The sequence below is a fragment of the Chlamydotis macqueenii genome, chromosome 1 (assembly GCF_036417535.1).
Source record: "Chlamydotis macqueenii isolate bChlMac1 chromosome 1, bChlMac1.mat, whole genome shotgun sequence".
In the NCBI taxonomy this organism is placed as follows: domain Eukaryota; kingdom Metazoa; phylum Chordata; class Aves; order Otidiformes; family Otididae; genus Chlamydotis; species Chlamydotis macqueenii.
In genome coordinates, this window is record NC_141556.1 from 29,327,884 (window position 1) to 29,354,285 (window position 26,402).

General features: G+C 38.8%; 1 protein-coding gene across 2 annotated transcripts; it reads left to right on the forward strand.

Moving 5' to 3' along the window:
- The first annotated feature begins 1,925 nt into the window (after positions 1-1,925).
- TMEM168 (transmembrane protein 168) lies at positions 1,926-26,402 on the forward strand. Of its 2 annotated transcripts, none has more exons than XM_086747660.1 (5): positions 1,926-2,030; positions 6,200-7,466; positions 18,731-18,873; positions 21,226-21,500; positions 25,354-26,402. In XM_086747660.1, the coding sequence occupies exons 2-5, from the start codon at positions 6,330-6,332 to the stop codon at positions 25,899-25,901; spliced, it is 2,103 nt and encodes a 700-aa protein (XP_086603786.1). In that variant the 5' UTR covers positions 1,926-2,030; positions 6,200-6,329; the 3' UTR covers positions 25,902-26,402. The 2 variants fall into 2 exon arrangements, with proteins under 2 accessions (XP_086603786.1, XP_086603792.1); XM_086747666.1 differs by having other exon boundaries at positions 6,200-6,300.

The following is a 26,402-nucleotide window of genomic DNA, read 5'->3' on the forward strand; positions in this document are numbered from 1 at the left end:
GTTGTGAAAGGATGGTAATGGGAGAAGAAACCCAAAGAACTGAAACTGCAAGGCTCCTACTCAGATCCAGATTCTAAGAACATTAGATTTCAGAACTGAAGTGTCCCCCTAGCATTGCAGAGCCTAGCTGGTATATTCGGGTCTCTTACTGGACAGTGAAGACCAGAAAATGTGATTTCACTGCTGTTCTCAGTCTTGCTTCCTGCAGCATCTTTCTGTCCTTTTCTGCTTCAGGGAGACTTGCTGTAAAATAGCAGGAAGTTTTTTTTAGAAGGGTTGCATTTCACAAACTTGTACAGAAACCTTGGGTTTTGGGGTTTTTTTTTTATTTATTTTTTTTAAGAAAATATTCTCTGAGAAGTTCAACAAATTGTTGCTTGGAGAGTATTCCTAAATCACAGTTGGACAGATACAGTACCAACTAAGTATGGTCCATGATGCTGGGAAAGCACCTGAAGCAGGTGACACTTGCTAAACAACTGAGATTTCTGCTGTTCTGTTTGTTAAGCAAAACTTCTTAGTGCCTTTTTTTTTTTAACCCCATGTAACTTTTAGGCCTGTTGGCCAGTTTTATTTAAAATCTGAAGAGGAGTAAGGATTGTGGAGATAACTGAGGTTCTTGTGAATCGGTTGTCTGAACAGTTGAGGCGGGGAAGACAGACTGTCATAGTTTGGCATTAGTGCTTCTTGACTAGGGGGAGGAAGGGGCTGGTTGTGATGAAGGGATTACAGGAACAAAGGACAAATCCACAGCAGGCCAGCCCTCTTGCAGTTCAAAGAGCCCCTGCGAGGCAGCTGTCTAAACTTCATTCAAAGTCGAACTACCCTTGTTTTGCCTGTCTAAGCAATGGAGCCATTAAGATCCAGAAACTTCCTGCTGTTGCCCACCTGCCTGCAACAGTAAGTGTTGTGAAACACTTACGGTCAAGGGAGCGTGCCTTCTGTATAATGACAGGGTGGTAAAGGCTTTTGTTTGGGAAGCAGGAGTGGGTCCAGGTCCAGAGTCCTCTCCCCTAGAAGGCTCTTGCTGGCCAATGATGGGCAAGGCTACAGACGTTCAGTCTGTCTTGCAGTCCCGACTCAAATACAGGTTTCTTTCTTCTGTGTCTGAAGCACCAGTAGACAGTGTTTATAGGTTTGAGGGTTTTTTTGTTGGTTTTTTTTTTTTTCCATTCTTATGGCCCAATCTTTTTGTGTGTGCAGGGGAGAATATGCTTTCGCTCTTACCTATCATCTAGATGTTACTGAATTTCCTAAGAACAAGGCACCTGTGGGGCTGGAGGGTGCCGGTGGGCACACTGTTACAACCCCGCTCTGTCCCATCAATGCCAGGCGAGATGTAGGTGACTCTTGTACAAGAAAATGTGGCTCTGGACTCCAGGCAGCTGGAGCAATGCAGCACGGCCCAGGCTGAGGCCCGGCCCTGGCAGGGCGCAACACCAGCACCGGTCTCTTCTCTCACACCGTGGGCCGGATGGCAGTGCTGGGATCAGCCACAGTAGATGGGTCTTGCTGCTCTGGATATTTGCTCTCCACCCCAGGCAATCGCCCCCTTGCCCCTCAGTGCGGCCCCCTCGGCCCCTCCTCACACCACTTCCCTACCTGGCGCAGGTCACCAAACCTAAATAACAGCAGAGCTTCCCTCAGCAGCGATACAGCATGCAATACAGCAATGAGTGTTTCTGTTAAAACAACTCTTACTCCCGCTAAAGGCGAGGATTTTTTCGCATCCTTTCGGCAGAGGTTACTCTAGGCCTGGGGTGGGGGGGTCGGAAAGTCCCCGCTAATCCCTCGCTGCCGGCAGCTGTCCCCGGGCCAACCGCACGCCCCATCCCTCAGAGCGCCTGGGGCAGGCGCGGGCCCGGCCTGCCCGCAGCAGCGACCCGGGCTCCTGCAGCGGCCTCACCGCCCGGGCGGCCGCGGCGGCGCGTTTGAGCCTTGGCGCGGCCCGTAGCCGGGACGCCTCGCTCGGCCTCAACATGGCGGCGGCGCCGCGCGGGGGGTGGGAAGTTGCCGGGACGCCTGTTGAGGTGAGTGCGGGACGGGGCTGGGGCCGGGCTGCCTCCTGCGGGCAGCGGACACGGCGGGGGCTCAGCGCCTGGGCCCGGCCAGGCTGGGCTAGGCTTGCCTCGGCGCCCTGAGCGTGGAGCAGGGCCCCATCATCCCGGCGTGGGTGGGGAGGGGGGAAACACACACGAGGGGACCCGGGCGGCCTCCCCGGGCAGGCCTGGGCCACGGCGGGACAGGGGCCGTCCGCACAGAGCAGCTTCCCGGGGCGGCAGCTTGTGGTGAGCGGCGTCGCCCCGGCGGCCCCGCGGCTGGCAGCGCCCGTTCCGCGGAGCCAGGTGCCGTCATTAAACTTCCCCGGCCGGGGCGGGCCCGCAGCTGGGGCTTCGGCCGGGGGCTCCCCCTTTGCCTGACACCGGTTAGCCGGAATACGGGCTCGGTGTTAACGTCTGAAAACGAACGGAGTCGTTCATCGGAGGCTTAAGTCTGCTTTATTAACGCCTTACCTAAATAGGACTTTTTGTTTAAAAAAAGTCTCATAGAATTGCTTTTTTAAAAAACATACCTGCTAAACTGGAAGAATAAAAGTGAAGGAAAGCGGGTCCAGTGTTTCAGATAGGCCTCACCCGGGCTTTAAGTCACCTACAGTTAAACCACTGAACCATCTTTGGGTTTGGGTTTTTTTTTCCTACTTTTTTTAGGCAAATGATGGTAAAACTGCTTTGAGAACACTGTTCCTTTATGTATAGCAAAGCTCTTGGATACACTTCAGCTGTTGCTTAAAAATGTGTTTGCAAAAGTTGGCAAACATTTGTGAGTGTACATATTCTGGTTTGGATCTAAATGTGATTTACCAAGATTCGTAACTCATGTTGCAGCCTGTAACTTCAAGGCCATTAGTTTAAAAAACAAACACAGCATCCCCTTGGCTTTGAACAGTCTTTGTCTGAATAGCCAAAGTCTTAACAGAAATTAGTAACAAATAACTATGTTTTAAAGAATAAATTAGGTACTGAAATTTCTCATTAAAATTGTCTGAATTGCCATGTGACATTTAGTTGGCAATGTCTGCACGATAGAGTACATGAATCATGAAAATGCTGCCTTTTCTTCTTTTCACTAAAAAGTTGACCATGTGTTTTGGTTAGAGAAAGACAAACGATTGATAGCCTGGTTTAGTAGTACACATTTTTGCTAATTGGCTAGAAGATAAGGAAGAGGATCTGAGCTGTCATTTTGCGCGTGCTTCATGCTCCAGCAGACTTTTGTTCTTTCCGCTGGGAACAGGCGTGTTTCCCCACCCCGGCACGCGGCACAGCGCAGCGCATGGGGCGGCAGCAAAGGAGCTTCTTTTGTGTTTTTCACAATGTGATAGCAGCAAAACTCCACTTGGCACAAGCTGAACTAGTCAGAGTAGTTTTCTGCCAGAGTGGCTGCCTACCTGCAATTGAGTTTGTTAGTGTAACGATCCCACCAGAAAATAATTTAGCAGCGGTAGCAAAATTTCCAGCCAGGCATTAAGTGGGAGCTTCTGCCTTCTGCTTGTGAGCCAGCCTGCTGACTTCTGTGAGGCTGTCATCCAAGGAAATACGTACCATGTTAGCCCCTTGACTTGGAGGGGTTCCAGAAAGGCTCAGGAATCCAGATAACAGGACAGGATGGCAGATGTGCTTCAGCGTAAGAGTAGTCCCATGTCAGTGCTGTGGGTTGGAAGGGGAATATCGTTCCTCTGTATTCGTGGTTTGTATGAGAGATAAGCGGGGGTGAGGGAGGGCATGTGTAGGAGTTGAAATAAATATCTCAAGTTGTCCATAAAGCAAATATGGGTTGTAGTACAAGAAACAGTGAGACTGCAAACGGTGCTGTGGTACCTGATATATTGTGACCTGGAATATCATATCTAACTTCGGGCTGTGTTAGCTATATGAAGTAGAAACAATTGAAAGGTTGAGAGGAACAGTAAGTGTATTACCAAGTGAGGGGAGAAATACTATGAGATCTTAAGCATCCAGGCAACTCAGAATTAAGTTTATATGTATGAAACTGTAATAATAACCAGTACTATGCACAGTTAAAATCCAAAGAACTTAAACTTGCAAAGGCATCATGTACTAACCATTTGCTTTAAGTATATGGTATATATTCTATTTCAATTAAACAGATTTTTAATGCACAGTTCTTTCCAAAGTAATATCTGCAATGTTGTTCGGTATTTAACATAATTTGAAAATATGTTATCAAATTGAAGTAATTTAAGCACTAGGATTTCTTAGGCCTAGTTTGTCTCTACACCAATTACTTAAGCTGGTTTTACACTCGGTGTCAGTCTTCAAATTAGCCAAAACTTATAGGCAACTCAGTCAATTCACTTTTTCTTTTGTTGTTCACTGATTTAAAAAAAAATGAGAAGTTAAAAATCAAGAGAGAATGAAGTCTAAGTTTGAAGTTTTAGTCAAGGTGTCCTTTCATACTTCCCCCAGCATTATAATTGAAAGCAGTAAGCAGCAACCTACCTCTGGGTGTTCTTGACACACTGGCTGCTCTCTCTTACCATTAGCTCTTCAGAAGTCTCTGCAAAATGAGTGATTAGGTAACTACTTCCAAAATGGTAAATGCTACATATGAGACTTCTTATTTCTTGGAGATTATGCCCGTAACATGTATAATCATACTCTTTGATAAACTTTTTGTTAATAACTTTAAAAACAAAACTTACATATAAATACTACATAGGATTTCAGAAAGTTTTAGCTAAGGGAATCTGGATGATTGGTTGTTCTGGGGCTCTTTGTAATTTGTGGTACTTCTTAAGAGAACTAGAGATTAAAAAATATTGATGCTGATTTTCTTGTTTTTGTATTTTCTTGTGATCCACCTCTTGTTTTCTGCCTTATTCTCTCTGGAGGTATAGGCTCTGTTTTATTCATTTAGTGACTCCTAGTTTAAAATTTCTAGGCACAAAAGGATCAAAAATCAGAAGTACATGTGGTTCTCTTTACATGTAGTTTCACAGAAAGCTTGTTCTCTGAGTCATTCTTATCAATTTGTCACTTATAACACATCTTGTGTACAGAACAAGATTGTGACTTCGAAGTACAAACCTTTTTTGCCTTTAACTAGAGAGCTCTGGACTGTGCCTCTGACAACCCTCTGATAAGTAGAAAAGCCTATAAATACAATGAAATAGAGATTTTCAAGGAAATAGAATTTCCTCCATAACTTTGTTGTTTCTAATAATAGCAATTAATAGTATTGTTTATGTGTAAACTCAGTAAGATTTAACACCAATAAGATTACAGAGATCCTCATGTTTCAAGACTGAGTTCAGACCAGGAAGAAGCTTATCCCATAAAATACTAATCATCTCCAGTGAGAGCTCCCTAGCCACGTTTTTTTTCTTTGCAAATTTCCTCCTAAAAATATTACTGTCTATTCCTATACTATATTAAAAAGAAAAGCATGTCAGTTAAAGGGATCTGGGTAAGCAGAGCTTATGTTCTAAATATAATATTTATCCTGATCAATTTTTTGGTTTTGTTTTGTGGGGAAAAAGATGTTTTGGAGGAGTGAAAATTAAGACTTTGATTGTACATTAAGAAAAGTCTCTGAAAATGTTGCCAGATCAGTTGATACATCCGTGCGTCCACTCCTCTTCTATGAAATTGAGATAATAATATGTTTTTTCATGATCAACTGTGGGTTAAACTTGTTAACTGATTACAAAATTCTTTTTGTAAATCCTATAGCTATTTGATTACTAAGAAGAAGTCTTGCAAAACATACTGAAAAGGTTTAATATAAAGCAGGAACTTACCATGGAGAAGTAAAACAATGTTTTAAAACAATATTAAAATATTTTAGAAGGTAATGGATATCATAGGAATATTTTCAAAACCTGTAGGTGTCCAATACAGATTCCTAATGGATGGGTTTTGTGGAAAAGCTGCACAGGCCAGATTTGGTTTATCTTTTCCTCTCATTCAAATTATGAAATAAGATCTATGCATAACCCATTTTATATTGGTTTTGATAATGACCCAAATGTGAAAACACATTTACTTGATCTTTATGATGTGTTTTTTAATTTAAATGTTAAACTCCTTGGTGAGAAAGGATGTGTCTGTCATGTTTATGCAGTCTACTGTTAAAAGGAATTATTTGCCACTGACACTTCTTTTAATTCTTCTTGCAGGACTTCAGTGATTCTGGGCCACTGTTACTGAAATGATCCTACAGAAGGCAGCTATTGGATTGTGTTCGTTGGATGAAACCCAAATAGTTACTTTCAGTCGAGTGGGTAAAACCCCCTAACTGCAGTTTACATGTGTAGGTCACTGCGTTACTGTTTTAGTCATTGTCTCTACGCAGCAATGACAAGGCTAGAAGAAGCGAACAGAGAAGTGAGCATGCATTCATCAGTCAGATACCTTGGCTATCTTGCCAGAATCAACCTACTGGTTGCCATTTGCATGGGCCTTTACGTCAGATGGGAAAAAACTGCAGATGCACTGATTTTGGTAATATTTATTCTGGGGCTCTTTGTTCTTGGAATTGCCAGCATACTGTACTACTATTTTTCAATGGAAACGGCCAGTCTGAGTCTCTCCAATCTTTGGTTTGGTTTTTTACTTGGCCTTCTCTGTTTTCTTAATAATTCTGCCTTCAAAACGGATGCAAAAGAAGAAGCTACTAAATATTTGCTCCTTTCTGCCATTATTCTAAGGATATTATGTGCTTTGGTTGAGAGGATTTGTGGTTCTATCCATCACCGACCAACTCTGCTGACAACAGTTGAATTTTTGGAGCTAGTTGGATTTGCAATTGCCAGCACAACTATGCTGGTAGAAAAATCTGTGAGTATAATTCTGTTGGTCATAGCTTTGGCCATGTTGATTATTGACTTACGTATGAAATCTTTTTTGGCAATTCCAAATTTGGCAATTTTTGGAGCCATTGCATCCTTACTTTTTTTTCCATCACTGCAAATCCCCACAAACCCGTTTGCCTTGGCATGTTTCTTCAGCTGCCTGATTTCAGATCCCCTTCTCGACGTTTACTTCAGTGGACTTTCAGTTACTGAACGATGGAAACCCTACTTGTACCGTGGTAAAATTTGCAGAAGGCTTTCCGTCATCTCGGTTGGAGTCATTGAACTAATCTTTTTCATTCTTGCAGCCTTTAAGCTACGTGACTTGGATCTCTGGTATTTTGTGATACCTGGTTTTTCTGTTTTTGGAATTTTCTGGATGATCTGTCATGTGATTTTTTTTATAACTCTCTGGGGATTTCACACAAAACTAAATGATTGTCACAAGGTGTACTATACCCACCGTGCAGAAAACAACAGCCTTGACAGAGTTATGGCATCTAAAGGAATGCGTCACTTCTGTTTAATTTCGGAACAGCTAGTATTTTTCAGCCTTGTTGCGACTGCTGTTTTGGGGGCTGTTTCTTGGCAGGTAAATAATAATCTCTTTATATTGATCTCCCTCTTGAGAATGCTCCTGAGAATTGTTGGTTCCTTAAAATTCCTGTGACATTTGATGGTGTGCTGTGACTCCGCAATTCAGAGTTGGAACCTTTGGTTTCTCCAGCGTGCTCTTTGAATTTAACACTTTGTGCTACCTTGACACCACCGTGCTCTTTGAATTTAACACTTTGTGCTACCTTGAGTGTGGCCTGTTAAGGTGGCTGGAACACGCCAGCTTGTTTACATGGGCAGAACAGGAAGAATTAATGCTTCCGGAGAAAAAAAAAAAGTGTGCCAAGTACTTTAAGTTTACCTACTTATGAAATTGGTTTGGTTTTGAATTCATTGTGCTATAAAATTTGTTTTCAAAGTAAATCACAGTGTTGAACCCTAGTAGTTCTCCCTATATTGAGGGCTTTTCTTGTGGACTATTTTAATTGAATCAAGGCGAATTCATGTTTTAAGAATGAATTTTTCAGTAATTTTGCTCTGCATCTAATCATTAATGCAGAGTTAGAGGTCAGGTGATAAACTGGTAAATTGTTGGTACAGCATATGCTCTACATGTCTTATTTTCAGATCTGGTTATGCATTACAGGATATGTCCTCTGTTCTTAAAATCACACAGCATTCTTTGACTTTTCTTTACACTTCTGAATTAAGGATATTGTATTTTCTTTAACAGAAAAAATAAATTTATCTCAAAATGCTTGTTCAGTGCCTGGTTAAAGTAGATTGTGTGGTGTCACAGGTGCAGTAGGGTGAAAAAGGAGTTTCATGTCTGTTTTCTTTTTAAGTTGTTCTGAAAACTGACAGCAATAATTTTTGTATCTATGCATCTTTTAAATGAGTTACATATATGTAAAATAATAATAATAATAATATATGTAAAAATTACTTACTATTTATGGCAGATACAGTTTACAGAAATGTCTCCATAGTGTTTCCAAAACAATTTACTGCCCATTCCTGCAGATTTTCTTAGATTAAGTAACCTCATGGATGAAAGGTATCACAGAACTTGATGGAAAAGGAAATTTACAGTTATTTTGTGAGACTTTGTGTGTTGGGGTTTTTTTGTTTGATTTGGTTTTGGTTTTGTGGGTTTTTTTTTAGTTTGGGGTTTGAGGGTTTTTTTTCATGAAGAGCATTAGAGGTTAAAGACAAGCCTGGGAGAAAGGCTGAGTAGTTTCGTATTTCTTTGGAAAAGTAGCAGCATGCACAGCTATAGTGTCTGGACTTACAGAAAGGACAAAAGGAAGAAACAAAACCAAAAAGAAGTAGAGAAGAAAAATCCCCAAGATGTTTTACAGGAAGCGAAGGTGCTAATGCACTGCAAGAAATGGGAAAGTGGTTTGGGAGATGTAAGCTGTAAAGATGGAATATCAGTATGCTAATATTGCTAACTTCCATACTTTTTCTTCTGATAATTGTATTATTTTGTCAAAATGCAAATTTTAATTTTTATATGCTAGATGACTGTTTTCAGTAAAACCAATTTTTTACCATCTCTATCAAATAATCTTAATTTATCTATCCATACTCTCCTCTTTTAACATCCAGAGACACATTAGTTAGTAATTGCATAGTTTTAAAATTACTTGGATGGAGTCAGTCCACCTAGTTACACCTAAGAAAGCTGTCAGAACAAATCAAGTCCCTGCTCCTTGCAGGGGGGTTGAACTAGATGATCTTTAAAGGTCTCTCCAGCCCAACCTGTTCTATGATTCTAAGTGCATAAGTTGTCCAGATAGTCACTGGAGAGAGGCAGTTTCTTTTGGTGGCACCCAGAGCCTCTCTGCAGCGAGTTCACCACCAGACCTGGACAGGCTCTCCTGCTGCAGCCCTTCAGGGAAGAGCTCCCCCTCCCCATGCCATTTGTTTCATGCACACAGGCACTTCCCTTAGCACTGCTTCGTTACTGCAAGCTGTGTGCATAAGCAAGGAGGGTTGGATTCATACCCATCTTGTTACTTTTTTCTCTTTGCATCGATTGATAATTCATTGTAATTTTTTCTGTCTCTGTCCTCTGCCCCAAATTCAACTATTACATGTCTCATAGTTTTCAGCCCTCACTAATTGTGAAGAAGTGCAGTTGTACTGTGGAATGACTTGTGCAGGACTGTTCACAAAAAGTAAACTGGCAATACATGTAAAATATTAATATTTGTTATTGGCTATTTTAAGTTTGTAGCGTTCTATGTGTAAATAAGATAAGCTGTTGCTCATCATCTCCGTCTAATAGGTTGCATATTTGCCTGTTCAGTGGAAAGAGGAAGAATTGTGGTAGCAAAAGTGAAAGACATCAGTCCAAATACTTGTCAGGAAATCCAGTTTTTTATTATAATCATTTATTTTTGGTAGATAATTATGTATACATTTCTTTTACTATATTTATATTTCTTTCATCATGTGTTTATAGTAATGCATGAGCTTAAGATCATGAATGAATGCAGTTGTCTCCAATTAAAAGCATTTCTACTTCAGAAGATGTTGTGATGTTTGCCTTGCAGATCACTGTGTCTGTTTCATTTGTGGTCAGAAAATGAAATACCTGACCAGAATGTAATTTAATAATGGATGTATCATTTATTATAATGATTGCAGGAAGCTGTAGTCTTTTGTGTATTTTTCTGGATAGTGTCAAATTTGAAGATAATTAGAAGTAAGAAAGCAATGGTGCATAAGCACACAATTTACCTTCTTGCAGGGCATTGTTTTTTTTTCCTAGAGGTTTAAGGAAACTAGTGTTTTTTCTTCTTTTGGGGGGGAATTCAAGGCCTTAAGACTCTACTTTAGAATCCTTTGCTGGTATTTTGAACAGTCTGCTGTTTCAGGAGGTCTAACAAGCTCAACAGTTACATAGAAATCAAGCTTCTCCAGGGAATATGTACTTTCCTTATGGTGATTTGTATGTATTATAATAGTTAAAGAGACAAATCAGACCATCAGAGAACACTTTCTGCCTTACCTCTTTAAAAAGTAGTAGTTATTGCTAAATACTTACTGGGTTGGAATTTCAGGGTTTTGTTTGGGTTTGTTTTGTTTTTAAGAAAGCTTTCCTGCAGAAAAAAAAGCTGGTGCCATTAGTATGTGGTAGAAAGAGATCTTAGGGCTGTTAGATGCCTTTCCATGAAAACATCAGCTTAATGTTTATTAGTGGGCAAAAAAGCAAATTAAATATTGGGAATTATTAGGAAAGGACTGGAGTTAGCATTGTGCCACTGTATAAATCCATAGCTTCTATGTTTTGAATAACTGTGGAATTCTTACTTGCCATCCTATAGATAAAAAAACAAGTGAAAGTTCAGAGAAGGGCAACAAAATTCATTACAGACATGAAACAGTTGACGTGGAGGGAATGAATAAACAAGGATACTTCAGTCTGGAAAAGAGAAAACCAAGTAAGAATATGATGAACATGTAAAATATTATGTGTGATGTGGAAGGAGGTAAACAGTCAGAGACAATAAACGATCAGTTCCAGTGCAAAAGCTGAGGGGAATCAAGTTGGCAAGAAGCACGTTGGAGCCACGCAGGCAGGAGTAGCTCCTCATGCAGCATGTGTATTGCAGCATGCTGTGTGTGCCGAGTGCTTGCAGAGGCTCAGGAGAAGCTGGATAAGTTCATGGAAACAAATTCACTGGGGTTTACGTACTGTATGGAAACCACATCTGGCTCAGGAAGTCTTTGAGCCACCAGTGGTTGGAGTACTCAGGAAACGTGTGCTTGGTCTGTCCTAGTAGTCTTTCCTAGGCATCCATTTGGCCTCTTTGGAGACAAGACATCCTTCTAGATGGACCTTCAAGTGCAGCCTAATACAACCACTCTTACATTCTTATATTACAGATTTATTTTATTTTTACTTAAATATTCAACATATTTTTTCCCTATATCCTTAGGAATGCCAAGTGTTCCTCAGTCACCAGTTCCTGAAAACGTGTTTGCACTTTTAAAAATTGTTTAAGACGTTTTTCATGTATGTAAGATTAACAGTTTTCAGTCTTTGCAACTTGCATTTGGGATATATGTTGCCATTTTAGTAAGTGCTAATTGCATTTGAAATCTCTCATGTGTCACCTAGAAGGTGAACTGTCTTTTATTTATACCTTTCCTCACTATGAAGATATACTGAAAGCTTGTTTAATGATATTGCATTTGGTAAGAGAGTTGGCTTGAAATCGCTTCATGGTCTGCCATTTGACCTCCTATATAAGGAAGAGAATTGGCTAAAAACCTGAGCCTTGGAAAGGTACCTCCTAACAGTTAGCTATAAATAATTAGCCCTAGCATATGAAAGTCTAGCTCAGCTGTGTATGTTAGATTATAGCCAGAAATGGGGTGGAGGAGGAGAGGAGTTCTATTCCATGGAAAACTTTTACAGGCACATTATATATGCCCTTTTAACGTTTTTAATAACTGTAATATCTGTGCATCATATAAATCTCAAGTGTATGAAAGGTCAAGACCTGAAGAGACAGTTGTCTGCTAATTGGTGGCTAGCAGTATCCTATTTGATTAAAATTGCCAGAGAAATATCAAATCTTCTTCTGTGGAAAGGCCTTTAAAGTGAGGTCAATTAACTCACTGTTCACATACAGTAGTTTTCTGAGTCACGCAGAACCGTTGAGGCTGGAAGTCCTGTTAGCTAAGGACCTTTCTCTAAGGGGAGCTTACCCTTTGTTTTAAGCCAAGGGTTAAATGTCTCTGTTCCTGGTGCTTGGGAAGAACTGTGGGTCCTGATCGGTCAGAGAGAGATTCTACTTTCAAGCTTTAAACATGAAAAGCACAATCATCAGGTGTGTCTGAAAGCAGAGAATGAGCTCAGGAAGCATGAGAAGTGTAAAAGTAATTTGTTAAAGGTAGTTGCATTCAAAACTGGAGTAATGACTTTTCAGTGGGGCATGTTTCAGTTGGGACATGGTCTGCTCCTGAAATAATCCCTGCTTTGGGAATGGAAAGACACCTTGGCTTGTTGATAGGAATACATTGAAATTTTTCTTGCAAAATCTGCAGGAGGTGTTCTGCACCTACCCTTACATTTGTGTGAGTAATTTCAGTCAGATCAATAGAGTCTTTAACTCCTGCTTACTCGTTTCAGCAATTACTCACGTGCCTGTGAGGCGCTTGGATGGGACAGGACCCAGCAGAAGTCACGCAAATGACTCAGGCATTACTTCTCTCAGAAGCCAATAAAATGTGAAAAAAATGGAGCTCTTGGTATTTGCAAGCAAAGATCTGGGAAAGATTTGGAGGAATCTTTTTCTCAGAAATTTAAAATCAGATTTTGTTAAGTGCTCTATGCCAGCGTAGAGGTACAGTTTTTCTGAATTACTGTCCAAGGAGAATTATTATCCCTGGAAGACCTGTATTTAATATTACCAAGAGAAAAATAAACTATGTCAGAGAAAGGTAAAGTAATGGAATGAAGTACTTTCAGTACATTATTCTTGGGTTTAGTTAGTTTCATGGGTTAGTAAAATAATAGTATTCATTATATACTTGAGTACTTAAATGGACAGTACTATTGAACTCAAATTATTCATTGAAGAAAAGTTAGTTTATGTATAAGTATTTTCTGGTTTTGGGGAGAGTTAGTGATTTTGTATTCTTTATTGTGGTGTGATTGCCTGGTGTTTCTTGAAAGAACAGTTTACACTGGCTTAATAAAATAGAAGGTGGTGACTTTTTAAATTTCTCTAGAAACAAGATTACTTTCTGAATAGTTAGAAATTTTCTAAATAACCTGTGTATTTACTTGCATATACTTTTGTTAACATTGCACATTAAATACCTGTTTAGAGTGCAAGTCATATCCAGTCTTTTCCTTTTTTTCTCCCTGCTTTTCTTCCTGATTTGTGTCTTTAGTCCAGTCCTACTCAGGCTTTACTTGTCTAGTTTAATTGATTTTTTTTTTTCTTTTTTTCCTCAGAAGCCCTGCTCCACCCTCTGACCTCTCTCCATATTTTCTTGAATAGCCATGCAACTCCTGCTTTTTTTCTCCTCTCTGTCTGTCTGGTCATCTTTAGTTCCACCCTTTCTTTTCCCCACTGCCAGTTTTTCCGCCCTTGCCCATTTGACTTGCATATCTCACTGTTTCTTTATAAACTTATCTATTTAGTTTCTTTTGTAATACCTTTATTCCTTCTTTCCCTACTGTTTCATCATCTCTTAAGCTGGGTCCTAAATTCCCCTTGCTCACTGCTTGTCATTTCTTCTCAAACTCACCCGCTATCCTCTTTATGTTTGCTGCCCATCCTCCTCTCTGCAGTAGCTGCTCAGTAGGTAGAAGCTCTCTACCTGTCCAGTTCTGTCCCCAGGGCCATGTCAGGTTGCCTGCTCACATCCACGCTGGCAGCACACCTTGCTGCTGTCGCCGCTGCTTCCAGAAGCCCTCGGTTATGAAGGGGATCTGCGATGACAGGAGAAAGGAAGTATTCATTGTTAGTCTAAGGAATCTGATTTATGTGTTAAGCTTTGCTGTTAAAGTCTCATCAGCTCCAGAATTCAAATTTTTTATTTAGTATGCTTTTAAATTGGTAACCACTTCTGGTTTTGCTGGGACAAATGCACGTAGATTAAAGCACACGCTTTCTTGTGGGTAGAACGGGAGTCAGGGGTGGGAAACATAACACATTAAATCCATCTGCCAGTGAATGTGATGACTATTTTCTGCAAACTGTTTTCTAGATTTTCCCAGGGCTGTTTTATAGTCAGAAGTACTGGATTATTTATCATTCTCTAGAGGCAATTCTTTCATTCAATAATTTTTTACAAAGCTATTTCCTCTGATAGTTGATCTGCATTGTAACTTTACAAATTTTGTCTTTAAGCTTCTTTTGACCTGTAATATACGTATCTTGTTCTCATTTGGAAAGCTATCTGTGAAATATTTGTAGATTAGTTATCATGTTACCCTGTTTCTCCTGAGCCTTCTCCTTCATGGAGCATATACTTTTTGTTTTTGCAGAATCACTGCAGAGGAGCTAAGCAGAACTGTTTGTTTTCTATTTCTTTGTATGTATAAAAATAGGCAAATATTATTCAGCTTGGATAATGGAAAGCAAGGCAGAATTTTTGCTTATAAATACACAAAGACATTTTTTGTAAGCCTCCTCAGTTGTTAGTCTGTTATGTATAATCCTGGGAAGCTTTCTGTAGGTAGCCCTGCTTGCGCAGGGGGGTGGACCAGGTGACCTCCAGATGCCCCTTCCAGCATCAACCATTCTGTGATTGTCTTAGCTGATTGACATCTGTTTAGGAATTTATTTGTAGTTTAATCAGAAGGGCTTTTCTATAGATCCTTGTAACTGGTTTCCAATTTAAACTAATGTTTCATATTTTTTTCTTCCTCTTCTTTTTTTTTAATCCATCATATGTCAGTAATGCGCCATTGTTAAATCAAGTTCAAGAACTGTTCCACTTCCAACAGCAGTTTACTTCTTGGGGCTGGAGTTATTCTACACATTAACATATAACTATATATCTTGGCTAAAAAATAGCTCTAAATTCTGGTGTTTTAACAAAGTTACATTTAACAATAGTTACTTGAAAAGCTGAAAAAAGTGGAAAGATAATACTGCTAGCAAATCTCACTCAACTTTTATTGTCTGTCATTTCTCTTCTGTTTGCATTTTGAGCAGTCTGTCTGGAATCAACAGGCACTTGGAGTACAGGGATGTACTGGAGGCTGAGAGTGCCAGTGCAGTCGAAAACAGAATGGAAATGGGTTGAACAGATGAAAGAACAAAATCCCTTTCTGGCTCCGCCTATGCATCTGTGGCCATCTGCTCCATTAAGGACTAGTCATCAAATCTTTTGAATTTAGTAAAGCAGTGACAGTCTCCACCTGGCATTTTAGCTGTTTTCTTGAAAGAGGGACCTATCTTCAGACTTACAGTAATTACTAACTTAATTAGATATTATTTTTTGCTATTTTGAGTTCTTATAATTTAGGTATTTTAAAATGCCAACAGTCTTTTTTTTTCAGTGCTGAATTAAAATACTTTATTATCTTACTAAAAAGCTGCTTTAAACATCATTAATCGTTATTGTAGTTGTTAGTGACATATTTCTTCTAAATCAAAACTGCTGAAAAAGTGCTGACAGCAAGTGCCAGCAGCTTTACGTTAGATAATGTCTATATGTGTAAAATATACATGCTAACAATACTTTCATACTTCATAGCGTAAGATGGCCACTAAATTAAGATAAAGTTGAACCTTCAGATAGAGCTGAGTTGATTCATAACACTATAAAGCGTATTTCACATTCCTCTTTAATATTTGGTACAAACTCAAAGCAGGATAAAGAGCAAGATGGATCACTGAGATGATGTTACAGTTTCTGTGTAGGATCCTCATCTCACAAGTACTTGTGAGTCTTCTTGCCAGTACTTTAAACAATCAAATGTAAATTTTTTTTAGAAGTCGGTCTCCATCAGATGTTTGGTGAGAACTATTAATCTTTGTGATGATCTCAAGTTGTGTTATTGCAGAACACTCTGTAGGCTTAAGAACTTGCGTGTGTTTTAGGGGTTTAAGGAAATGCAGAGAGTGCTTAGAACAACATGGCGTATTTTAAGAAAACTTCTACAATAAAATTATATAAGGTAATATAATAGTATTCTTTAGCTTATTATGATAGCTGTAGTTTTTATGAGCAAGTGTGGTGTTTATTTTGTAATATGTTCTCTGTGATGAAAACACTAATGCAGTGTAAGAATAGTTTTCTCTAACAAGATCCAAGAAAAGTGATATTTATATATGATGGAAAAACTGACTTTGTCATAAAAATGCATTATAAGACTTCCTGGTCCATGAGTTCAGTCTTGCCAAGGTTTAGAAAGGCCTCTAACTAACCAATCATAAATAGGAAACTTTTCCAGACAAGCCTTTCAATTTCTGCAGGATCCAAGTTTTCCTTTTTTTTTTTTTTTTTTTTTTTAACTTAAAGCAAATTATCCTTCTGCTATCTACAGTTGCAAAAGTAAGTCTCCAGATCTTGAAAGTAATTTAGCTGGAGGCCTACACTGTTTCATCAAAGTCTTATATTTTACAAGGTTTCTATGGAACTAAAACTAACCAAGTCTTTGTAAGTGTTTATTGCTGCTGCTCCTTTTCATTTTCAGAGTGCATCTGGGAATCTGAGCAACAAAAATAAGCAGTTTCTGCTGATGTGTTTGAAACAAAAATTATATTGTCTTAGTTACAAGATTTTTCTTCTTATTGACAACAAAACAAGTCGAGGTTGCACCGTAATTGTTACACTGTTTTAAGCTTTCCTGTCCTCTGGTGATTTCAGGTAATTGTGTGGATTTGGGGGAAATTATTCTGAAAATCTCTCTGACGCAAAGCGCGAGAATCACTATGTGAGTGCTTCTCTGCACTTGGCCTAAATACATTCCATCTGCTCACTCACTCACTCATTGATCCTGACCCTCTGAGCGTGGGCAAGACAGAGATGGGGAAAGGAATATATCTGGAATTATGCAAAGTCCCTCCTGAGATGGCTAAGACAATGATGTACATAAGTGATTGTGAATCTCCTGTAATGTTTGTGCTCATCGTATGCACACATTGCTCCTGGTACCTTCAAATTATTAGCGCCAAAACATCCAATTACATTATGCCACATGAAAAGGAATGGCAGGGTTAGCACTAGCATTATGGCCTGTTGATGGACTTGTTATATCTGAACTAGTTGTGTAGCTCGACTATTAGCAAATCAATGAGCATATTAGTTGCATCTCCGTGATAAGCTGTGAGGGGCTGTGGGTAAAGGGAAGCTCTCTGTAGTTGTTCTGTAACATGATGTGATGTCTGCTAAACGTCATGTCTTCATGTCCTTGAGAGCTAGAAGCTAAAGAAATAAACATTTCATTTGTCGTGAATTATATAAAGCATGATAGGAACTGGATATAGTTTTATAGTGGTTTCAGCTGTTGGAATTTGAGAATAATGCTATCAGTTAACAGTTACCAGTTACTTGAGAGTGGTGCTATCAGTTAATAGTGCTATCAGTTAGTTATCGGTTAATATCAGATTCTGGTGTTTATTTGTCATAAAAAGTATTGCTGTCACAATTTCAAGGACACATAGGAGAAATTCTTCTGTCAGAAGTATAATGGGACGCTTTTTAAGACCAGGATAGGGAGCAAACAGTATTCTTCCTTAGGGCAGGAAGCACATTAGGGTAAAGCTATTCTTTCAGACTAAGTCATGTAATATTTATGTGTTTAAGAATTGAATATAATTGGGTTAGTGCCATGTCTCAACAAGAACTGAGTTGGTTTAGGCGTAATTTTTTTCAGTATAATTTACTTTCTGAATTTTTAATAGCTTTACCTGTATGTAAGCTGAACTACCAGTCCACATCAACTCACTGAGTGTTAAACGAAGGCAATATCCAGATTTTTAAAAACATTAATACTGTAGATTTATGCAAAGAGGACGAATAAAACATGGATGTGGTCAGAGGCTACAGGACTCTTCTCAAGACAGAAATCCATAGCTACGAATTTATTTCCTTTCCTGCATAACAAACATTAATATTTAATAACTGTACCATGGATATTAAAGTTCTTGGTTAATTATATGCTATAATACTATTTCCACCTTTCCTGAAGTATTTAATGCCTCATTAAACCATAATCATATTAAAATAATTAAAATTAATCTGTATCTGTTCTGCCTTTCACTGACAGGTGGCATTTCAGAAGTCCATTTTTATTTTACTAGTACTAGTGCTTGAGACTTAACTTTTGCAACTTCCTTTTTTTATTTTTATTTTTTTTTTTACAAAAATCATCTGTGTATCAGTGAATGTAATCTTTCCCAAAACTACTTTTTGCCTACAAACCAGGAAAGTTTCATGTAGGCTATTAGCTGTCTGAATGTTACAAAGTCCTGTAATGGATGTCCCTTCTCATGTGATATTTATGTAGCTGATAAATAACTGGTTTTTTAATTGTAATAATGTTAATAAGTGTTCTCACAAGTCATCTTTTGCACTCCACAAAGAGTATTTGGGGCATTAAAAAGCAAGAGTAGTTACATCTATATTTTTAATGATGCAATATAGTATGCTATCTTCTGATGCTGGGTACATAATATTCTGTGTTGTACTTTACTGATTAAGGCCTGATCGTGCAATATGTGGAAAAATAAGTATACATTATATATAATAACTCACATGTTTCAGGATGGGAAGGATTTTTCATTCAATACTTTAATCTCTGTATTTTCTTTTTAGCCAACCAATGGGATCTTCATGAGTGCATTTCTCATCGTTTTACCTCTGGAATCCATGGCTCATGGGCTTTTCCATGAGCTGGGAAACTGCTTGGGAGGAACGTGTGTTGGGTATGCTGTTGTGATTCCCACCAACTTTTGCAGGTACCGTTACTGTATTTCAGCTTCGCAGTAGTGTAGCTCGTAGGGGCAATTCACTGCTGTTGCTCGAACTTTTCAATAGTTAAATAAAAATTTAAATAATAGGCAGATTTTTTATTTTTCCTTTTCTTCACCTTCCAAAAAGAATTAGTAACTCCAACTCCACCCTTTTATATGTATTTAATTTGCTTTTAGAAAACAGTCATGCATAGGCAGATTCTGTAGTCTGTATTTCATAGAGTCATTTAGGTTTTAAAGATCTTAAAGATCATTGAGTCCAGCCATTAACCTAACACTGCCAAGTCCACCACTAAACCAGGTTCCAAGGATTGGGGCATTTTACTAAGTGCAGATATTTTATATGAGGAGATTTAATAAACAAACAGATCAGTTAAAACAGTTTTGAATTCTATTAAATAAGGTCATGTCTGCACTTAAAGGGCATGACAATTAGATTTGTGAGTGGACTACGTGTGTGTTATTGGTATTGTGAATTTACAGCTGATTTTTATTCAAATGTAAATGTTAGCATATGAGAGATGCTTGGGGGCGGAGGGATTGTACTATTATTATTTGCCCATTTTGTATAAGCTTTAAACTTGCAAATGCTACTTTAGCTGTATAATTAAAATTGCGTGTATGCATTTGTTTTGTAAATGATAAACAAGAGCTATGTAAGTTATCTGTTTGAGTTACAAGAGAAGCAGAGTAATAAGTTGGAATGAGAGGCTTAAAAATAAAATTGCCCAATTTATGAAAACTGCCGAGCTTGCAGTATGTGTAACAGATTCAATGAATAAGGAAAAAACTTAACAGGAAAAGAAACAGAAGGTAGCGTGCTGATCTTAGATCACTGTATCTTCAGTAGTATAAAATACTGTAAAAACAAATTTTCTGAGCTTCTGGTCTACAGTCTTCAGCTGTACAGTCTTTTCAAAAAATCCACATAGTCAATTATTGTTAGGGATTAAAAAAAAATCAACATTTACATTACAATAGAAATTATTTTAATTTCCATGGCAACAATTTAATCCTTTCATTGTATTGTGTTATTCTGGCTCTGACAGTTCCCTTTAAATTCTGAGTGAATAAGATACTCTTGCGCAACTGTTTAGGACCTGACAGAATTAAACTTCTTTATTAACAAATCTTGACTTTTTCAATAATGGGCTGAGACAAACAGTGATGATGTAGTGGAATGTTAGTCTTCATGAAGGCACCAGACAGGTGAGGGGGTGCAAAATTTAATTAGCTAGACCAATAAAGAAACCAGATAGCTTTACACACGGACTTGCAAAAAAAATGCATGAAGGATACATACATACATACACATACATAAAAAACAGAAGGCATATTTTGTATTAGTAGAGTAAGACCGTCTCCATGTTTTCACCCACAAAACTTCTCCATGTCTGTAACTGAGTATAAATCAGGCCAGTTTGGTACAACTGTCAGTCATACTTCTTATCATTACCATTATTACATTGACTGAAGAGTGATGAATGCATCTCTTTTTCTGAAAATACATCCCGAAGAGTGCTCCCGTAACTGGGTGTCTCTCATTGTCATGATTAATGAATAGCTATGTAGACTTACCAAAAACAAAGTGTGTGTAGTTTTTGTAGATACATACGTAATTTTATGTATTTTATATAGTATATATATTTTATATAGAATATATAAAATAATATAGCTTTTATTTGAATTTTTATATATATTATATATAAAATGCATTTTGGAACCCGAGGACTCTCTTGTTATATATGCTGAATGATCAGCATCTGACCAGCACACACAAGTCAGAATTACTGTATTTGTGTAAGTACCGTATTGAATAAAGGCTAGTTTGGAACAGAGATAAATAAATACAAAATATCTGAGCAAAATGTGTACATGAATTTTTCTTCAGTCTACTACTGGAAACTAGTTTGCATGATGTTTTGTGCAGATTAGCACTCATTCTCCCTGCACTTCTTTCTAGTTGTGTGAACAAATGCCTATCTGAAGGCAGTGCTCTCTCAGTGGGACTTAATGAAATTGTTGGAGCCCAGCATGTTCACATCACAGCTCCCTTCTCTCCCCGTCTGTCTCTCAGCTGCAGGAATAGCATGGGGTTGAGTAAGTACTATGCTTTGAAATGAAGAAGTGTGACAGAAAGGAGGGGGAGATAGTGGTCCCTCACTCAAATGTAGTATTTTGAGCTGTACATTTCAAGTCAATTTGAATTTAGAACAATGCTTCTTTGTAGCAGAGAAAATACACACAGGGAAGAAAAAAAATCAGCAATTGCTGGAAGTTCACTAAGCCTGAAATAATTATAAATCGTAATCACACAGCTCTTTTTCTTTTCTTTAGTCCTGATGGCCAACCAACTCTTCTTCCACCTGAGCATGTACAAGAGTTAAATCTGAGGTCTACTGGCATGCTTAATGCCATTCAAAGATTTTTTGCATATCACATGATTGAGACGTATGGTTGTGACTACTCTACGAGCGGACTGACCTTTGATACCCTTCACTCCAAGATCAAGTCTTTTCTTGAACTTCGAACAGCAGATGGACCCAGACATGACACCTACATTTTATATTACAGTGGTCACTCACATGGCACTGGCGAATGGGCACTAGCAGGTAACTAGTTTGGAGATTTTTTTTTTGTTAATAGTTTTGATATTGATAAACTATCCAAACTGATTAATTATTTCTTTAAAAAATCATTGGTATTGCAAAACTTTGAAGTTTTGGTAACATTTATTATCTGATAGTCCAGAATGGCGAAGAGCCACCAGTCTTTGGAGAACAGGTTCATACAAGCTGCCGGTAGGAAAGGAAGAAGAGAAAGGGTAATACACAGAGCATGACTGTTAAGAGATTCAGAGGCTACAAGGAATCATCAAAACAGGCAAAGTTGCAGGCTGACTGCCTCTGCTAGTGGAGAGAATGGAGAAATGCAGAAGCTCGTTTTGTGTGCAGTTAACTTGATCTAAGGAAGCAGCTCTTTTCTTACCTTGCTCTGTGTGACAGTCAGGTATGTTACTTTATTAATTTCCCTGTCATTTTTAGTATTTAGTCACTTTTATCAAAGTCCTTCTGCAGCTAGCCATTCTTTTAGTTGTTCTCAAAATGGTCTAAATATTGTTGTACACTTACAAGTTTAAACATGATTTCTTATTCCCCTTAGAATTCAAGAAGGTAACTTTAAAGATTGCTTTTTTTCCCCCAGAAAAGTAAAATGGACCCCATTCTGCACTAAAGACAGATTTTCCTTGTATTTTGAGGAATATTTTTCTACTGTAATGAGTATAAAACTCTTCTCATTCCTTGGATGTAGCAGAGCCAGCACAGCTACTTCTAAGGGAATTAACACAGCCTGTTTTGGATCTCTTTATAATCAGCAACTCTATCTCAACTGTATAAAAATTGCTGCTAAACCTACTGAAGTTTTGAAATAATTGGTAGATTTAGCCTTATTCTCCTGCTGTATGGAACGGGGCTTCTAAGGTTGCTATGTGCAAAAAGTGAATCTTGTTGTAAATATATTGAAATTTACAACTTTTTTTCTTTCTGGGACAGAATTCACTGTCACAGATAGTGCTCTGCCTGCACGCTCTGGCCTGTTTGTCAGCAGCCTCTCTCCAGGGGCGTCTGCGCTTGAACAGTGTAGACAGATTTGAGCTTTGTGTGTGGTCATGCTAAGGTGTTCAGGCACCAGTCAGTTTTCATCTGGAGACTGTATACCTGTTTTGATGCAACTCTACACCTTAACTGTTAGGCCTGCTGAAGAGCCATGTCTATATTTTTCTCAAAAGGTTTATCCGTATCAGTGATTTTAAAAAGCCACAGCCATACTCGGAGCTTAGCACGAGCGATGTAACGCCATGTACATCAGAGTGGCTGAACGACTTCTCTGAGAACAGGGTGGTCTTATCCATAAGAGCAGCTGCTGCCTCATGCAGTTGCCAAGTGTGTCCACACTTTGTGTGGAGCAGGCTAGCAGCGAAACTCTGCCTCCCACCCGTGCTCCAGCTGGCAGCATAGACGTGGTTAGCTTAATAGCATATATAGAGCTGAATGCAAAACAGAACAACTTCCAGCCCAGTCCTGGCTTACATCTGGCCAGCCTGGAGTGTGACAGGGGAGCTCAAGTCTCTGTATACCTGTTCAGGTAGCTGTAGCCTAAATTGAATTCTGCCTGTACTTTTAGGATAAGGGCCAACGTCACTGTTACAAAAAAAAAAAAAAGCTTCTGTGCTAAAAGGTACACTGAGTAAATACAGTGGTGTTCAGCTTTCTCACAAAGCTCCTTTTCAGTTCTCTGTCCAAACACATCTTCAGCTTCTACTTGGGGACATGTATAGTCACATAGAAGAGAGGAACAGGTTGCTGTTATATGTCCTGCATCCTGTTTTGTGATAAATTTTAGATAAAAGATGGAGTGTAACCTGATATTCATTCCAGATAGCGCTGCTCTTGAATGTAACTTGGAGTATAAATGGGAAAGACGAAGGCTGTTTGAATGTGTACTTGTACCACATGTATTGGACAGTGGCATTTCATGACAGATAGAACATTTCATCTTCACCTCCTGTAACGTGTACCGTCCTCCCACCTCTGGAGAGGATGAAGAGAGATGGCAACAATGAAATACAGCATTCTAACCTGATAGAAAAAGTAGTGTCTTACTGCCGGCTTATGCCGTGATACGGCACAGCAGTGGCAGCGTAGTCTTTGCTTTGTAATGACATCTTTTAAAGGAGGCTTACTGGATTCATTAGTTCACCAATGATGTTTCTCTGTTGTTGGAAGCTGAGATGTAACACAGTGGTATCTAAAAGAAACTGTTAACTAGTCATGCATAAAGTATGAGCAGTCGAGCGACCTAGGAGGTCATGTTCTCTGAGTGAAGGCAAAGGCAAGAGCTGGGCTAATGAAGCTTTGCTCTGTTGCTGAAACTGTCAGCTTAACTGCCTGCAAAACCTGCCAAAGAGCCAGACGTGCCCAGACGCATGTATTTCTTACACAGCTTGGTGCCTAAATCTTGTGCTGTGTGTTTGAGGTCAGTAGGGTTAGAAGCTGAGCATGTGTTTGTGTGTGTTTATGAAGGATGAGAGTGTTTTCTTTGGGTAGTTCTACCCAGTACTGTTTTGAAATCACCGGCACCCCTGCATAGTTGGGCTAAACTAAAGTTTATTTATAAGCCTTTAAAATGTAAACAAATAAAGAAATTTTTACTGCTAATTGACACAGAAGGCTTACCTAGAAAAGAGCAACTGCTGCTATACCAGTCTCTGCTGTAAATACACTGAACTACAGGAATTTGAGGATCGCATACTAAGACAAGTCATTTCTGTATTTTCTTTGATACTGAGTTTTCCAGGTTTGCATTTTTGAGGAAATTGTAGTCCTGTAATTTTGCTTTTACTTGAACTGTGGTAGCATGCTCAAAGCTCTAACTCTGAGCTATTAATTTGAAGCATTTTTTCAAAGTTGACATTTTCAAACTAGAGCATTTTTGTGGTAAATCTGTATCATAGCCCAAACCTGCCAACACCTACACATTATCAGTTCTTCGCGTTAATAGTCACTGCAGAGCCCGTGGAGATTTAGTCACTTGTTTGTAAGATGTTTTCCGTAGGCGCTTGAGTAAGTGGTCTGCTTTTCAAAGCTACGTAGATCCGTCAGTATCCATTACACTTAAGCAGAAGGACTCCACACTATAGGTAACTCTGTTTGATTACAGTCTGCTCTTTCAAAGCATTATTGGAGCAAGAGCTGAGATGGAACATGAGAAGTTTAACACTCCAGTTGCAAGTGTTTTCTGAGCTGATAGGAAATAAATATTGTGGAAAAAATTCCTATGACATTTTTGTTTCAATGACTTGTAAATCCATATCAATTTTAATTTGCTTGAAGCTCTGAAGACAATTATGTCTATAGAGTGAATCTCTCCATTCCTAATCACATGATTTTTTTCAAGCCAAAGTGATGGTTTTGCATGTAGGTGCCTTTCTCATTGTGCTTCAAAACTGTTAGCATGTGTTGTGTTCAAAAACCCTCTCTTTTCCTAAAAAGAGGAGTCCTTTTTAATATCAATAAAAATATATTTAAAAGAGTGCTTTTTCTATTAAAGTTATTAAGAATTTAATATAAAATAAACGATTTCAGATTTTCTTCTCTTGTTTAGCTATTTCCAGATTTCTTCAACAGGCTATATTTTCTTTCATCCTGTGAGGGAATTTTTTTTTTTTTTTTTTTTTTTAAATCAAGAGTGAGTTTACAACCTCATCTGCCACAGCAAGTAGGTGGAATCAAGTTAATATCTCTCTAGAGATATGCAACATCTACAAGCAGGGAGGATCAGCTGAAAACTTACGTTACCTCTGTCCAGGTTGTTAAAATAAGGGATTGTTGGAACCTGCAGTCAAAATTCTACAGAGATTTCTTTTTCTTCCTGCAAATCTTAAATATTTTTTCTTTGTGGCAGGAGGTGATGCTTTACGACTTGACACACTTCTGGAATGGTGGAGAGAGAAGAACGGCACTTTTTGTTCTCGACTCATCATTGTTTTAGACTGTGAGAACTCTCAGCCTTGGGTTAAAGAAGTAAGAAAAGTAAATAACCAGTATATTGCTGTGCAAGGAGCAAAAATGGCCAAAGTTGTAGACATCGAGGAAGCAGACCCTCCACAGCTTGGTGACTTCACCAGGCAATGGGTTGAGTACAACTGTAACCCCAACAGTAACATCAGCTGGTCCGAAAAGGGACGTACAGTGAAAGCAGTGTATGGTGTATCAAAACACTGGAGCGACTACACTTTGCATTTGCCAACGGGAAGTGATGTTGCCAAACACTGGATGATATACTTCCCACGTATCACCTACCCATTAGTACTTCTGGCAAACTGGTTTTGTGGTCTCAATCTGTTCTGGGTCTGTAAAGCGTGTTTTAGATGCTTGAAAAGGCTGAAAATGAGCTGGTTTCTTCCCACAGTGCTGGACACAGGACAGGGTTTCAAACTCGTCAAATCCTAATTAGCAACCAAAGAGAAAATAAAGTAAGAGCTCTGGGAACTTTCTCACTTTACTGTACTTAGAACTTTTTGTATGACTCTTTTTCTCTGAAAAAAATCTGCTATGCTCACTTTATTCAGCTCTTTGAGCAGCTACAGTATATGCAACAGTTAGAAACTGCAGTCTTCAACAGAAGAGGGTAGGACTATGATATTTGAGTTTTGTTACTGGTCTGTATGTACGATTGTTAGAGATTTACTTAATATGACCATGCGTCTCGGAGACAGTTTGCATGTTCATATGCGTTACTTCAAGCAGCCTATGTTCAGAGTCACCAGTTTGATGGACAACAGCTCCTGTGAATGTTACAGCATGCTTATTTGCCATTTATATGCATCATAAGGTTGAAATACAGGAAAGGAATCAAATTGACATTCAAATCAATATGTATGTCCTTGAAATTATATGCTGCGGTCAAGGGTATAATAAAACAGCACTGAGCCAAAAAAAAAAAGAGAAGAA